This window comes from Pseudochaenichthys georgianus, chromosome 22, assembly GCF_902827115.2.
Source record: "Pseudochaenichthys georgianus chromosome 22, fPseGeo1.2, whole genome shotgun sequence".
Classification (NCBI taxonomy): Eukaryota; Metazoa; Chordata; class Actinopteri; order Perciformes; family Channichthyidae; genus Pseudochaenichthys; species Pseudochaenichthys georgianus.
The window spans coordinates 30,085,555-30,101,558 of record NC_047524.1 but is presented as its reverse complement, the minus strand read 5'-3'; the positions used below and the strand labels follow the sequence as shown (position 1 = coordinate 30,101,558).

The 16,004-nt window shown below is 42.3% G+C and overlaps 1 protein-coding gene across 1 annotated transcript in view; it reads left to right on the top strand.

Moving 5' to 3' along the window:
• Positions 1-15,660, top strand: part of sertad4 (SERTA domain containing 4) — a 52,667-nt gene extending 37,007 nt beyond the window's left edge. The window contains exons 3-4 of the mRNA XM_034112222.2: positions 9,764-9,882; positions 10,694-15,660. Of these exons, the coding sequence (XP_033968113.1) occupies positions 9,764-9,882; positions 10,694-11,503 (929 nt within the window). The 3' untranslated portion in view covers positions 11,504-15,660. The remainder of the gene's footprint in view (positions 1-9,763; positions 9,883-10,693) is intronic.
• Positions 15,661-16,004: the final 344 nt, after the last annotated feature.

Below are 16,004 nucleotides of genomic sequence, written 5' to 3'. Positions count from 1 at the left end.
TATGTATGTTTTGAGTGTGTGAGGACCCCAGGAAGAATAGCCAATGCTCATGCTAGTGCTAATGGGGATCCTAATAAAGACATAAACAGGCCCTTGATGGTGTTTTGTCTGTACAGTGGGGGACTATGAATGAATGTGAGGGCGTCAGGGCATTCACCACTGCAGCCCAGATGCAGGTCCATGAGTCAGGTTTGTGGCTCTCCCAATCAGGAGTGTTGGGGGCATCTCCAGATGGTCTGGAAGGGTCTCCCGCTGTGCTGGAGGTAAAGTGTCCCTACGGAGCCAGGGACATGACAATTAGTGAAGCATTGCAAATCAAGGGCTTCTGTGTCAGTAAGGAAGAGTAACATTCAGCCTGCGTGAGGAGCATCCTTACTGGCACCAAGTGCAAGGTCAGCTTCACCTCACTGCAAGAAAGAAGAAGACATTAAGAAATTGTGAATCGTTTTTAATTTACATTTACTCGCCTTTGCAATGTTGTGGTTGTTAGAGTGTTAGGCTTCCTGTCAGCTCGTCTGTTGGGAAGATGTAAAATATTAGTTTCATGGAAGTCACACCGTCACAAATAAGAGCATTAAGACATACAGTACATAGGCTAAAACATAACATCTAAAGATATAACCTTGCACTTTGTCTCGTGAACATTTTCACTATTTTGACATTTTTATAGATGAAAATTGAACTAAAGAAATAAAGGTAGATTAATCCATATTGAAAATAGGTGTCAGCTGCTACACTGATTATAATAGTTATATTTCTTAATTAATTAAGATAAGATACGACTGTATTGATCCCAATTGGGGAAATGTTTGTGTTGCAGCAGCATAACAAGAAAAACAAAATATAAGTTATTATATATACAAAAGTATGTGAGGGATGGAATATTAAATTGAATATAAATGTAAAATGTACATGTGATGTTACGTCCAAGAGAAGCTATGGAGCAGAGAGTTCTCTGCCAGCCAGAGGTTATTTGTTATTAGTTCAATATGTCAAACTGATTTCCCTGACTACAATCTGTAGTTACACGGTGAAACGTTATGCTGCTTGTACTAATTAGACTTATCATATAAGCCACACAGGTTTTAATAGGATGTATTCATTATCTTTACTTATGTTGCGGTCTTTTCAGCAGTGCCATCTCTAAAACGGCGATACACGACCCATCATTTACATTTCACCGTGACATGGACAAAGATGTAACGTCAGCTTACCTCATAACACGAATCCAGACTCTCCTTTGGAAACATTGGCCGGGAAACGATAGAACGAGCACGTTTCATGCGAAGACCTGTGGCTGCAACCCGGAGCAAAGCAACAAACCATTGCGTAGCTAACTAGTAGCGCTAGCTTTAGCTAACGTTAGCCAACGAAACGAACTGCCGAGTCAAATTGGAAAACACTGGTAATTAATTGTTCTATAATTTGTAAAACTACCGTGTTAAAAATGACCATTTCAAAAATAGAGATTCTAATGGTAAGATATAGATCTAAAGATACTACAGATAGGCTACTAAAGATAGGCAGGTACTTGCACAGGGGAAAACAAACTTAGCGGGAGTGCTTACGTGTGTAGGCGTAATGACGTACAACGGCCTCGACAACTTCTGTAGTCCTATTCAGCCACTCGGTAACAACCATCGTTTTTCAGACACGTAAACTCTTCAAAAATCACCAGTGGGGTCACTGCTGATGTATCTACTGTCGTAGAACAACACGTGATTTATCTCTTAAATTTGTGTCAACCACAGACCTTATTTCGAGCTATTTTCCAAAACCCTATGGAGAAAATGCATTGCTTTTTTGACGAAGGAACCGGAAGTGCTAAAAATGCTAACTTACTTCCGGGTTTTAGGACGCGTCACTGCGGTTCTCTATATGCCTACCTGTAAGCTAGCGTCACAAGCGCTCCCTCAACTAAAAGCGATAGGATTCTTCCATTGGATTTTGGAATCTTGCCGAAAATAACATCTTCAGCAAACACATGTTTAAGATACTTACATATTTTGGTCAGCTGGATAATCTCTACATATTAACACATCTTTTAAGCTTCAATGCCAGAAGTAAAAAGTTAACGTTAGGCTATAAACTAACTACATCACAATCACATGACTTCACGTTAGGGATGGGAATTTGAAAGCAAATGTATATTCGAATATTCGACCCCCCAAAAACCGGTTAACCGGTTAACCGAAATGTACATATCCTATAAAAAAAAGTGGGTAAAAATAATAATAATTCTGTATTTTTTTTTTTTACCCAATTTTTTTCAAGAATTTTTGGAAATACATACATGTTCAAATAAGTGTGGAAACCAAGTTGAATTTGTCAAATGTATTGAACTGGTGATCACAGTTTGACAGCTATAGGCCTACAGCTTTCATGTGCGGAGGTGATTCACAATAAGCAGCTGTAGAGAAGACCCTCTCAGCTGGAACGGAGGTTGCGGGTATAGCATGGTATAGCATGTATATATAAATGTAACTCTTCTTAGAGTGTAAATAATTACCGGACTATGACTGGTAAAATATGTTGAATACCGGCAAAACTAAATCTCTCCAGTCAATGTCTAGTACTTTGCCGCCACACACGGTTGCCAAGCAGCGCTTATTGTTGTTTAGGCTGGCCACTCATGTGTCGCGAGTGTTGACAGGGGACGGGGGAGCACGCTCATGAACTGTTAGCGCCGGAACCTTGCAACGGCTGCGGAGCGCATTTGCGCCACATTTGTGCCTAAGATGAGGTTTGAGTCTGCGTGATCTGCGTGTAGGGAGGGGCAGCAGCCATATCATTGGCTAGAACTAGCTAGATCTGATGGATTTGGACATAAAAGCGAGTGAAGTATAACCGGACACGAGAGAGAGAGATCAGCACCTGCAGCTCTGCCCCGCTGTGAGGGACCGGTGAGCGGAGCAAAACACACCTTTAGACGTCACCTAACACATTTAGCTATGGCACTGTCGTATATATATATATATATATATACACATTGAATTATTCAATTTGATAATCAACTCCCCAAAAAAAAAAAAAGTTTATAAAAATATTCATAACTCATATTCGAATACATGAATAATTATTCGAATACCTGAATCATTTCGAATATTCGATTAATCGTTCCCATCCCTACTTCACGTTGCCACTGTCATCTCATTTAGTCAACGTTGTTTTTATGACATATAGAAGCTTCAGTTATTGACCAGTGGGGTATTTACTGACGTATTGTTTCTGTCATACAAGAAAACGTGACCATATCTTCAGCATGTGTTAACAGCAGATCTTATTTTAGCCATAAAACCCAAAACATGTTTAAAAAAACTGTTGACTTTTAGACGAAGTAAGCGTGAGTGCTAAAATATTAAATCCAGTTCTAAGACTCATTCCTGCACGACCCTTTTAACACTATAAAAGCCCCCCCCCCTTGTGTGTGTGTGTGGGGGGGGGCTGTGACATCCACCCCCCAATTACAACATGTTCATACAATACTGAATACATTTGAAGCCATTTTGACGTATATTACCTATGTCAATAAGTTTCTGTTTTTGTAGTGTATTTGTCTTTTGTAGAGATTTTTCATTTATTCTTTATAAAATCTCGCCTAGGGCAGCAAATTGGCTAGAACCGGCCCTGGTACTAGGCCTCAAGAGCCTTTCTTGTGCTGGCATTCACACGGAAACAAATTGGCGGGGCGCAATTCGCACGCACTGAAAAATTCCAAGGGCTCCGCGCTCACATTATGGCCTGGGCCCACCCACATGCACGTCTGGCCCACCCACAGCCAATCAGCGCTTCATAGCGCAGAGCCGGGAAGCCCAGAAGGAAGTGCCACAAACTGCAGTTCATCTAGTGGCCGACAGGGGATGGATGCAAAAAGGAGCAATTCCCATAGACCCCCATGTTAAAATGCCCAACTTTATAGCAGAAATAAACATGTTTCTAGCCTGGATCCAATAAAACTTATTCTGGATATAGTTAGATTCCACCTTCATGACAATGGAATAGGGAGTGCATTTTTTTACCGTGAGTTTTTATAGTAAGTAAAGTAACTTTTGCCGTGAGTGAATGAAAGTATTATTTCTTCTTGAGGTCTGCAGTTTAGCGTGTACACATTTGCTGAATATGAAAACACTCAGTGTGTGCCCACTGTCCGACTGTCAAGGATAAGCAACCTGTGCCCCCGATATATGTTGTATGTATTATTGCTACACAAACATTACATTGCAGTTTAAGTGTCGCCAACTCCGTTTAAGAGATCTCTCCCCGTCTGTGTGCGAGGGGGCGGGGCAGTTTACACACACGCAGCCGCTACACGCAGTAACACACACGCAGCTGCTACATGCAGCAACACACACACACACACGGAGGAGATGACGGAGAGAACGCGCTCCGAGGTGTGGTTAAACTATAGCCGTGTCTATGTGGACAATGCTCGTTACAAAAAGTGGAATAAGAGTTTATCATGTCAGGGCGGTAACACGAGCAATTTGTCTAAACATTTAGCAAAAGTGTTCCACATCCAGACGGAGGAATGCACCGGGTTCCACCGTCTTTCTAGCAGCTCTGTAGCCCCTCCACGAGTAATGTTTCCACGTCAGGTGTTCTGTATGCTAGCAGCAACACACCGAGTTAACTCCATGATACAAACATGGGTTATGATTAGAGGTAACTGAGTTATTTAGTTTGTTAAAGTTTCAGCTATTCTGTTTACAGTTCTGTCATCACATTATTTAATACAATTTGTTAAAACATTGTTGTTTCTTTTGATGTGAAATATTATGTATTTAATTTAAATAAAAAGCAATGTTAGTTTTGTTCACAATTTGTTTAGTTAGTTTACCTTATTTTTTCCTCCAAAAGAACCGATAAAAGTAATGTTAAAGGACCGGATCGATAAGACATAGACATAGACATACTTTATTGTCATTTCAACAAGACACAGAGTGTACTATTACAACGACATGTCGTTGTACTGGCTTACAGGAACAGGACAATATAAAAACTTGCTAAAATTGTACATATAAATAAATAATAGTGATGTGGTGCTGATACAATTAAAGATAAAGTGTGCGTTTAAAATATAAAGACTTATACATATAAATAAAATAGACATACTATATAACAAATATGTGCTCTTTGCACAGCGTAATGTAATCTTTATGTTACTGGTCTACTTGCTGTTCAGCAGTCTGATGGCTTGGGGGAAAAGCTATTGCAGAATCTGGCTGTTCTGCTCTTAATGTTGCGGAGCCTCTTGCCGGAGGGCAGCAGGGAGAACAGAGCATAGTGAGGACGAGTGGGGTCTTTAAAATGTTCTGGGCTTTTGTCAGGCAGCGTTTCTGAGCGGTGTCTCTGATGGGAGGGAGAGAAACTCAGATGATCTTCTCTGCTGTCCTGACCACTCTCTGCAGAGACTTCCGGTCTTTGTGTTGCAGTCTCTCGACCAGATGGAGATGCCGCTGGTCCGCACGCTCTCTATGGTTCCTCTGTAGAACGTGGTGAGGATGGGAGGGGGGAGCTGTGCAGGAAGTGTAGGCGCTGCTGTGCCATCTTAAATAGTGATGTCGTGTGAGTGGACCAGGTCAGACTGCTTGTGATATGCAGCCCCAGGAACTTGGTGCTGGCTGTGGTCTTCACTGCTGTGCCGTTGATGTGGAGTGGTGGGTGACAGTACTTTTTGTTCTGAAGTCGACAATGATCTCTTTTGTTTTATCGACATTCAGGATCAGGTTGTTGGTGTTCCACCAGTCTGTCAGATGTTTCACCTCCTCCCTGTAGGCCTGTTCCTTGTTGTCCCTGATGAGTCCCACCACTGTCGTATCGTCCGCGTACTTTATGATGTGGTTGGTACTAGGGTTGCCAGAAACTGACCATGATCAAAATCGATTATTCGGCAGCCCTGGCGAATAATAATCGATTATTGTGATAGACCAACGTCTTTTCGCAGAGCTTGCATTTAACTTCCTTTGGACTTGTAAGTTCGAAGTAGTTCCACGAGGAGGAACTCTTTTTACCTGCCGCTTTGTTCATCTTTAGTCGCACCACGTGTGAGGGAGAGTGGGGGGGGGGGTCGGTGTGTAGCGTGCTGCAGCAGCAGTCTGCTCTGCACGCAGGCTTCCTCCAAGTTTACAGTAAAACAAACTGGTGGTGTGACCAATGACCATTTACAATTATTAATACTATTACTATTATTAGCATATATATATTTATATATTTTGGTTGAAACTAAGCCAGAAAAAAAAAAACGACATCAAAAAAATAAATATATATATAAATAAAATCGATTTTTTAAAATAATATTCGATTATGGAGACTGTAGCGAATATTCGAATAATCGAATAATCGCTGGCATCCCTAGTTGGTACTGAACCTGGAGCATAAGCGCTATCGATAAAAGTAGTAGTACCGTTAAAGCCTTAACGATACCCATCCCTATGTGGATGTCAGTTTTACACATTCTGAGGCCGCCGTGCCTATGTTTTTGTTTTCACTGCTAATTTATGCTTATGTTCTATTAGTGCATTCAAAAATCATTAAAATCATTAATGAAGTTTCAGCTCAGACCCCACGCTTAATATGTCTCCCCCTGGCCCACCTACATTTCTCCAGGCCCACCCACACAACAATTCCTGGCTACGCCACTGCTATGACTCCATCCTAGGGGAAACACAGGGGGGGGGAAATCGCAACGCCCTACTACATAGTGCAGCACATGCAACTGGGCAATTACAGGGCTCGACATTAAGGACTGCCCGATGGCCCGGGCCAACCAGCCTCACCTGCTGGTTGCCCGATCGGGCAATCTATCATGCCAGTATCATGCAGCTCGCGGATCCACTAATGAGTGACCCGACAGTAAAACTAAACATATCTATAACTAGTTACGGTAGTTTGAGAGGTAATTAAAATAGCTACGTGTGATATTCTAACCTGAAGTGTGTGTTTTGTCCGCTCACCGCTGCAGGTGATCATGCAGAGCTGCGTGTCGAGTCTCGACTCGTCAGCAGCAGCTGATCTCTCTCCCGTCAGATTAGACTTCACTCGCGTTTATGTCCATATCGATCAGATCCAGCTAGTTCTAGCTAATGATAGACTACCTGCTTATTAAAAGACAACTACACAATAAGTGTCGCTATGCAACTGGGTGAGGCCACAAAGTATAGCGCAGCATTATGCATTTGTTTACATGCCCACCGGAACCCTGAGGCATTACCAACAGATCAACGCACAATCAACCCATACAGGACATCTCTTTCTCCACATTAAGTGTTAGACATTAGAATGGACTATTCTTGTCTGTCACATCCTCTTCTTGTCTGTCACATAAGTGGCGCAACTGAAGCGGTATTGCTCTAAAGCAGGGGTCTCCAACACGTCGATCGCGAGCTACCGGTAGCTCGCGGGCAGCTTTTCAGTAGCTCGCCGCTCGATTATCGATTATAGCGTAGTAACGCTGCTTCTTGATTTTTCGGCCACACAATAAAGTGTTTTTATTTTAGAATTGTTTCTGTCACACGAATATAAAATTGGTCCGTGACGCAGAGATCAAGGAACAGACGGAGCAGTCTGCTTTCTCCAGCAGCACCAGTCAGAACCAACGGCAGAATGACCCGCTCTGAATCAGGCCGTGTCGCTGCGGCTCAGAGACACACAGGGAGGGATTTGTGTTTTTTGAAAAACACTCGTTATCGTCATGTCAGGTTTTTGGTGGATTTAATCAAGTCTTGGATCGCAGAGTATGAATCTCCTCTTGCTATTTTCAGTTGATAAATACTTTTGTGAAGGCAGGAGGAAAGCTTCCGCGATCACCGTCTCCTCTCTGTTCCTCCAAGCCCCGCCCCCTCCTGAAAAATAACTACTAATAAGAGTGACAGGCTGACAGTGACCTGATAGAAACTTTATTATTCACTTAATCACTGATTGAGATGATGAAGCTAACTTAATCTCATACATTCATGGGATTCATGTAACAGTAAGACAGAGAATGTAAGTGTGCACCCACATGCACTATTTTTTTTTTATAATGCTGTTGTAAATACTCCTGTTGTCTGCTGTGTTCAGACTTCATGTGTGTGATGCCTCATTCAAGACATTCAGTGTCCTTTTTTTAACAGAAGACCGTTGCTAGAAGCTGCAGCTAGACTGCAGAAGTATTAGTTTTTTGTTTTTGAGGATGGACAAATGTCACACACAGATATAGGGAGGCTAGACCTATACAATTGATTAATTATGATTTATAATTTCATGTCAACATGAAGAAGAAGAAAATATGGCTGCACTGTTCAGTGTCAATCCTGTGGAGATGGAGATGGAGGTTATACATCTCCAAAATCATGTTCAGCTTAAGTCTCAGCAAAACTCACAACATTTCTAGAGCCTTGTACGCCCAGACAACTCTAAGAACATCACCAAGCAGCACTGAACCTGTCTGCTTTATGTGGCTCTAATTGCCTTTGTGAAGCAGCTTTTTCTGACATGAATGACATCTAAATACAGAACAAGACCGACTGATGAACATGAATGACTCCATTAGAGTGAACCTAAGTGGGTCCAGCAGACACCTGTATGGTGGACTCCATGCAGCGCCATTCATCTCACTAACTAACTAAGTGAATGCACTTATTGTACACGTGCCATAAGATGCTTGCAAGGTGGTGATTAAGGCGATGTATTTACTATGTGGGCCATAATAAGTACTTACTATGTTGTCCATATTAATATGTGAGAAATTGTCGTTTTCTTGGACCTTGATGTGAAGTTAAGATTTTAGATAAGCTTTAGGTATTGCAATTTCACACAAAAGTAGCTTAATTCAACTGATGAGTGCTATGTGAATAAATGTAAGCGATGCGATGCAAGTAGCTCTTGGCCACTTTCATTTTTTCAAAGTAGCTCTCAGGTGGAGAAAGGTTGGAGACCCCTGCTCTAAAGGGAAATTATTTTGACCGAAGATATTTAGATTTGCCGGCTAACGGGAACTCTGACGTGTGCTTCGTAGATGCGCTCGGCTCCTCTCGACTGCTGCTCGGGTCTGCTCGGTCAGCTTCCGGATGAGGAGGCATTCGTTCGACCAACTTACAGTAGTTAACATTACAAACATTTTTAACAGGGGCCATAATAGTGTAAATAATGTTTGTTTTGGCAGTTATAACTGAATGTAATGTTTTCTACTTTTTTCCATCTGGGAAGGCATTTGCCTTCATCAGATGGAAAGTGTTTTGACCAACAACTTAAGTATTTCTTAAAGCTATGCAGGGCATGCAAGCGAGCAAACACAAACAAGAACAAACAAACAAGTGAAATGAAGAATAAAATTGAACAATATAATATTGTGGTGGTTCATCTTATAATTCAGTCTAGAGAATGCACCAGACAGCATCTAAGACCTGCATCTAAATGTTCTAGGGGGACGGAGGCCCCCCAAACCCTTCGTGCCATTTCGTCCGCGCGCATTTTTCAGGGCAATCTCTATTGGGCTCAGAGCCATCTGTAAATTAGCTTAGATGTCATTTAAGGATTAATTTAAGTACACTGCTATTTGTATAGTCATTTCAGAATCAACTGAGTTACCAAAGAAAGCTGTTCTTCTAGAAAAGCTGGCTGTCCTTAGGCTTGTATTGGTTCTAATGTTCAACTCGAGCGTAACCAGGGTGACTGTTAACAAAACGTGTTCTCCATTCAAAGGCTAGTGTGATGCCTAGTATATATTTATGTTGTTTTTACACCACTCTTGTTAACAGCTCTTAAATGTACGTTGTGTCTGCAGCCCCCCTCTGCAGACGAGCTCCTGATCACGTCTCAGTATCAAGGATTGCGTACTTCAAGAGGAAGTTTGTGGATGATGAGGATGAGCCGCCCTTCAGCTTCAGGACGTACTGCCAGACTGTACGTTTTGACACACACACGTTCTTACACCCAGTGCACAGTGTATCCCAACTGACCTCATTACAATACTCTTAAATAACTCCAGTATCATTTTCTACTGTGAATTTAGCTTACAACAAAATGTCAAAGCTGCCAAAACTGCTTACTATTATACCGTATCATTCGTCATCATTCATTTTGACTGTCACTGTGTCAGAAATCATATTCCACCAACATGTCCTATATGATGTAATGTGATTACAAAGTGTCCTCTATAGTCATCCGAACAGAAATAACAGACACTTAGGAGTCATCAAAATTCTGTTGTGCATGACTTACATATTTGTTTCAGGTATGGGAACGTATAAGGGCACCATACATTGTATACATCTGCATGCAAGCATACAACACTGCTCCCATCAGATGGGCTATACAGGTAGTGCCCATTGGTGGAAGAAGTACTCGGAACCTTTTCTTAAGTAGAAATCAAGTAAAAGCCCTCATTGAAACTGTGACTTAAGTAGAAGTACCAGTATTACGAGCAAAATGTACTTCATGTATTAAAAGGTATAGATATCATACAGTTTTTATAAATGACAAATGCATGTTGGATCATTTAAATGTTGCAGCTTATCAATGTGGGGCCAATTTACTATGTCAAATACTTAGTATATTAGCAGTTACAAGTCAGGCAAAATATTACTTAAGTACTATAGTTGAGTAAATGTACTTGTTGCCATTGGTAGTGCTACATTGGTAGAGTTAGGTTAGCGATAGACTCACTCTATATCTTCTATCAGCTGACCGGGCTCTATCTCTAACGTGTCCTCAGGTTGCTCCGGTGCTGGAGGAGCGCGCCCACGTGCTGCGCCTCTCCCTGGAGAAGATGCGCTTCATCGACGACCCCGAGGCCTTCCTCCGGCGCTCCGTCCTCGTGAACAACCTCCTCCGGCGCCTGCGGACCGAGATCCTCCTCCAGAGCGCCGACTGGTGCTTCCCCCCAAACGCCGCCTTCAGCCCCAGCCCCCCGGCCCCCAGCGCTAACCCCTCCCACCAGGCCCTCCACGGAGCAGTGCCCACCCGCATCTGCTCAGCACCCCAAGCCGGACCTCCTTTCCGTAAGCGCTTCCGGGTGGTCCGTGCGGGGCAGGGGGATCTACGCCCCGACTCCGCCCAGACGTGCTGCTGCATCTACGCAGCGGCGGCGGCTGCAGGACACTACCTCCACCTGCCTTTCTCCATGTACGACGCAGCACTCTCCACCTGCCCGTCTGCACCGCACTCCTCTTTCTTTCAGCTAGCTGGCCATAGTAAGTTAGGGCTGACAGTGGCAATAGAAGAGCATGACGATGAGGATGAAGAGGAGGAGGAAGAAGAGGAAGATGAAGAAGAGGGGGAGGAAGAAGAAGATGATAGGAGAGAGGCAGGGCCTTCCCTGGATGTTGTTAAGGACAAGTCAAGCCAGAAAAGCAGGACTAGGACCTTGCTGGGTCACGCACACACAAGGACAGAGGAAGACCGCTGCATGACAGATAGGGAGGAAGAGGAGGAGGAAGATGAGGAAGAGGAGGAGGAAGAGGAGGAAGGGCAGGTTGTTCTTCAAAAAGTCAGCCCGTGGCACCGCAGGGCTCATAGACACTGATCTTGCTTTCTGAGAATGTAAATGTAACCATGACGACAGCTGTCCTCAGATAAAGATACGTCCTCCTCAGACGATGGAGGTGTGAGCTACCTACTATAGTAATGCCAAGTCAGCTTTATGTGGATGCGCTGATACAGTGGTGCATGTTTTCGTAGGCCGACCCGGAGGTTAGCGTCACAGGGGCTCCCTCCACAAATATCAAACGTGATTATTCCATTGGATTTTGGAATATTGCAGAAAATAAGCTCTGTGGCAAACACATGTTTATGATACTTAACAGGTTCCATTCAGAATGATAATCTCTACATAATAACATATATTTTTCGTAACGTGAATTTGACGGCAAAGTTGAAAAAGTTGAACTCGCGTCTATCTGCGTCTTTACATTGATTTGACCGGACGAGATGCGACCCAAAAACCATACCGCGTCCGGTGCGAACGCACTCCCCAGTGTGATATTAACTGACGTATTCTATGTTGTAAAACAAAGCATGGAAACCTCTTCGTCTTGTTTTAACCGCAGACCTTATTTTGGAAATATAACAAGAAATACGTTGAAAAACAACTTCAAGACGAGGGAGCTTAGGTGTGCTAACATGCTAACTCATGTCCAGAGCTTCGGACTCATTCCTGCACTACTCTGTAAACTTCAGGATTGCGCACATATAAACGTTATTATGTTGCTTGTGTTAAGATCACATTAAAAAAAACTACATAGGAAGATCTTGGCCACTGTTGGCACTGGAATACTTTGGAGAGATAGAGAGATAGGCTACGGTCACAGAGTGGGATCTGCAAGGGTCTCCAAGACCCTTTGTACAGCCCCACAGCACAACACTAAGGTCTTAGTGGGGTTTCTATCGGGGCACCGGTCTTGTTTCAGGACCCTAAACAAGCCTACAAAAGGTGTTGTGGATTTGGGAGAGTGTGCTTCTGTGCGTGTATGTGCGTGAGTCAGCAAGATATTATGTAGCATTTTAAAAGTTGTTTTAATGAAACATGGGTATATTTTAAAGCTGTCTCAGGCAATGGCGCGTGACTGTGCTGCAGCGGCGGCATCATGTGTTTGTCTTCAAATTACTTTAAGAGACAACAATCATAAACATTTCAAATGTTAAATCTCAAGTTCAAGTGCCTTAGTGTTTTTATAGATTCTTGTATATTGTGTGTTAATGTAATTGTTCTTGTTGCTAAGTATCTTGCATTCCAAGTGACTGCGTTTGACTGAAACAGGACATGGGCATGTAGTTAGATGCAGGGATGCTGTGTCTACGAAAGCTCAAACTGAATTTCAACACCCACAATGCATGTTTTCTAGCATTACGTGTCTTGACAACGCACACACTTGAAAGCAACTTTCAAGTGAAGTTGCTAAAGTCTTGTTCAAAACTTCCTTTACTTAGATTCAATCAGGAGAGGCTTGTTATGGTCGGGTCGCTCTGTCCACTGAGGAAGTTTCACCAACAGTCTGCAGCATCATGGATTAATTTATAACCGATAAGGTTCATCACGGAAACACATGTAGAGCAACCACAACAGGACAAGTCAGACTCACTCAGTTCTATTTGAAGTTAAAGGAATAGTTTGATTTTAGGGAATATACTTGCAATTAAAACCTTTTTGCAGTACCAGCACCGGCACTTCTAAAGCTGACTAAATGACGTGTTATATCCCAATGGTTTTACGAGGGAGCCTTACTCTGGCTAGATTTGTAAAACTGTGCATAGATTCACGACCAAAGTTTTTGATACGCACAAAAACAGAAATATGCATACGCAGATGTATAAAGGTTCATGATGTTGCTCATGACATTGTTTTAGGTCCCTGTGCGTAAGCATAGTTCTCAATCGTTTCTGCGCCCGACCAGGAAGTAGTCAAACAACATGTGTCATTGTTATACTTTGGCAGCTGTATGGATTTAACTATTTTAATACAAATATTACAATAGGTAAATTAAAGAGCTTGGAGGCTCTAACTTTGGATATTATCAAGCTAGCTGTTTCTACCATGGATGTACTAAGAGATTTGGATAAAGTGTTGGAGGCGGGGCCTGTTCATTGCTTTGAAAGTTGCTCAGTGGCGCATGAAGCCAACATGGCTTGACTCTTGTGTTCAAAAATACCTGGATCATTCCAGGATCTGGGGCCTCGTTTATAAAGGGATATACGCTCAAAAGATCTACGCAAAGTTTGCGATTTATAAAATAAATACGGATATGTTATTTAAAATCACCTCGAAATGTTGTGTTAATGTTATGAAATGTTTTCTCATAAATGATGCGGTTTTGCATTTCTATAGGTTGTACGAGCATGGTTTTATGTACTACCATGTTTAATCATGTTTTATGCCGTTTGCTAAGACTTGATAAGTCGCTCATAAAACACAGGAGTATGGAAGCTAAGAACACCATATGTGGTAAATTGTACAGCTAATATAACACAACACATTGGTTGTATTTCCTTTAACTGGTGGAAATAGAGTTGCTGCAGTGGAGACGCTGCGCACAGCTGATCGACAGCTGGAACACAAACCACCAAATACGAAAACATAATTCAGATCCAGTCGTCATGACTCCACTCCGGAGGGATTCCCCGATCATTTCTTACAGTCTCTCATCAAGGGGGGGTCTCCTGTCCCCGGTACAAACACACTGCCTGAGGAAGGCTATGTGTATTTTTTTATGAACCTTTTTCGGACCACTTATTTATTTATTTTGGTGACGATCCGACCTCCGTGCTGCTACTCTGGTTCAAACAATGTGATTTATCTCGACCTCCCCAAAATAACCCAAATCTGACACGGTGTGAGATGTTTTTAGCTGTTCTGTCGTAATTTCCTGCTCTTCTTCATGCAGTCAGTCAGGATGAATGAATGGGCGTTTCTTTGACTATTTATAGGCAAACATGGGCGTTACGTGAAGCCCGCAAAAGCTGCACCGCATTTCGAGTCGATTGTGATTTATAAAGAGAAACCGGCGTAGGAAGTGCACTTTCCTCGCCGGTACGCAATGTTCGGTGAATCGGAAAATGTCGGAACATTTCTGTACCTATTTTTTGGATTTCTACTACGTAAGCAACCTTCCCACGTGAATCCTACGGCGTTATAAATGAGGCCCCTGGGCCCATAGAGCATGTGTTTACCTTGAGCCCCGCCTCCAATCCGCTGCGTCACAGCCCAGACTCAGCTCTTCCAAATATTTGGAGAAGCAAATCATTCTAGATTGGCTTTAGTGCATTGTACAACTTTTAGGTCCCAATAATTTAACAAAGGGCTATTGAAATGAAAGTATTGTTGGGCCCAATGACATCACGGACTGACACATACGTTGTAGTACCACCATTTGGCCACTAGGAAAATCTACTTCAACGCTTGGCGCACTTTCAGGGGGCTTGGTTTCTACCTGTTTCAGTCTTTGTGCTAAGGTAAGCTAACTGGTTGCTACTTCGTATTTACATTCATGACAGTGATATCAACCTTACTCTCAATAAGAAATAATGTTTCTAGTGTTGCAGGCAATAGCATTTAGTAAACATGTATCTCAACATACAGAGCTAAATATCATGTCCTTATCAAAATCTGACAGGCTTAACATTTGTTATTAGGCTAAAAGAAACCAATCAAGGACAGACACAATAACAAGCTCTAATCTACATACATGAGCCTTTCATGACGGCATGATCAGTGGTTTCTTGTTTGTTGGTGTGTCTCGTTTGGCACCTCTGAAGCTTAGGTTCCTCACACTTGTGACAAACCAAAGCAGTTTAAAACATAAAGAAAATATCAGTCAGTAGTGTTTTTATTTTGTGTGACACACCATAAGGTCAAAGAATTGGATGCTCTTTGTGCTTGGTGGAATTATTCCCGCCTTGCCACTTGTCATATCGGTTTTTTCAGATGTATAACAGTTTGCATCCCTACGATGGCCTCCCGGTGAAACATCTACAACTAGTCGAGTTGAGTACCAGCCTATTTCGTTTCTCTAAAACCTAAATAATAAAACCCTGTGATTATCAGTGGTATTTTTTAAAGTTGAATCATTTTTGACAAAGCAGTATTTTTTTCTGGGACGAAAACATTTAACTGCATTGTCTGTTATCAAAATAAAAAAAGCTATTCTGCTCTGACAATTTATGTGATGTTCTGTGACCAGTGTAAAGATGAGTAAAAGAAATGTTGAGAAAAAAACTTGCTTCCTCCTTTATTCCTTAACATTGTAGTTCACAGTACAATACCATACAGTGTGTGTATATGTACATGTATACACTATTGCAGACCTCTGAGAGTGTGTGTTGGTATTTATCACTATTTGGGGATTACATTATTTACACATTTGTGTTGTGGGGACCTCTGAGGGTGTGTGTGTGTGTGTGTGTTGGTAGTTATCATTACTTGGGGACACCATTTTGTTAACACAGTCAGGTAAAGGGGACCTCTGAGGTTACTGCACACGCCAAAATGTCTTTCAGCTGTCAATTTGCTGCTCAATTCTTGTAAATTGTTT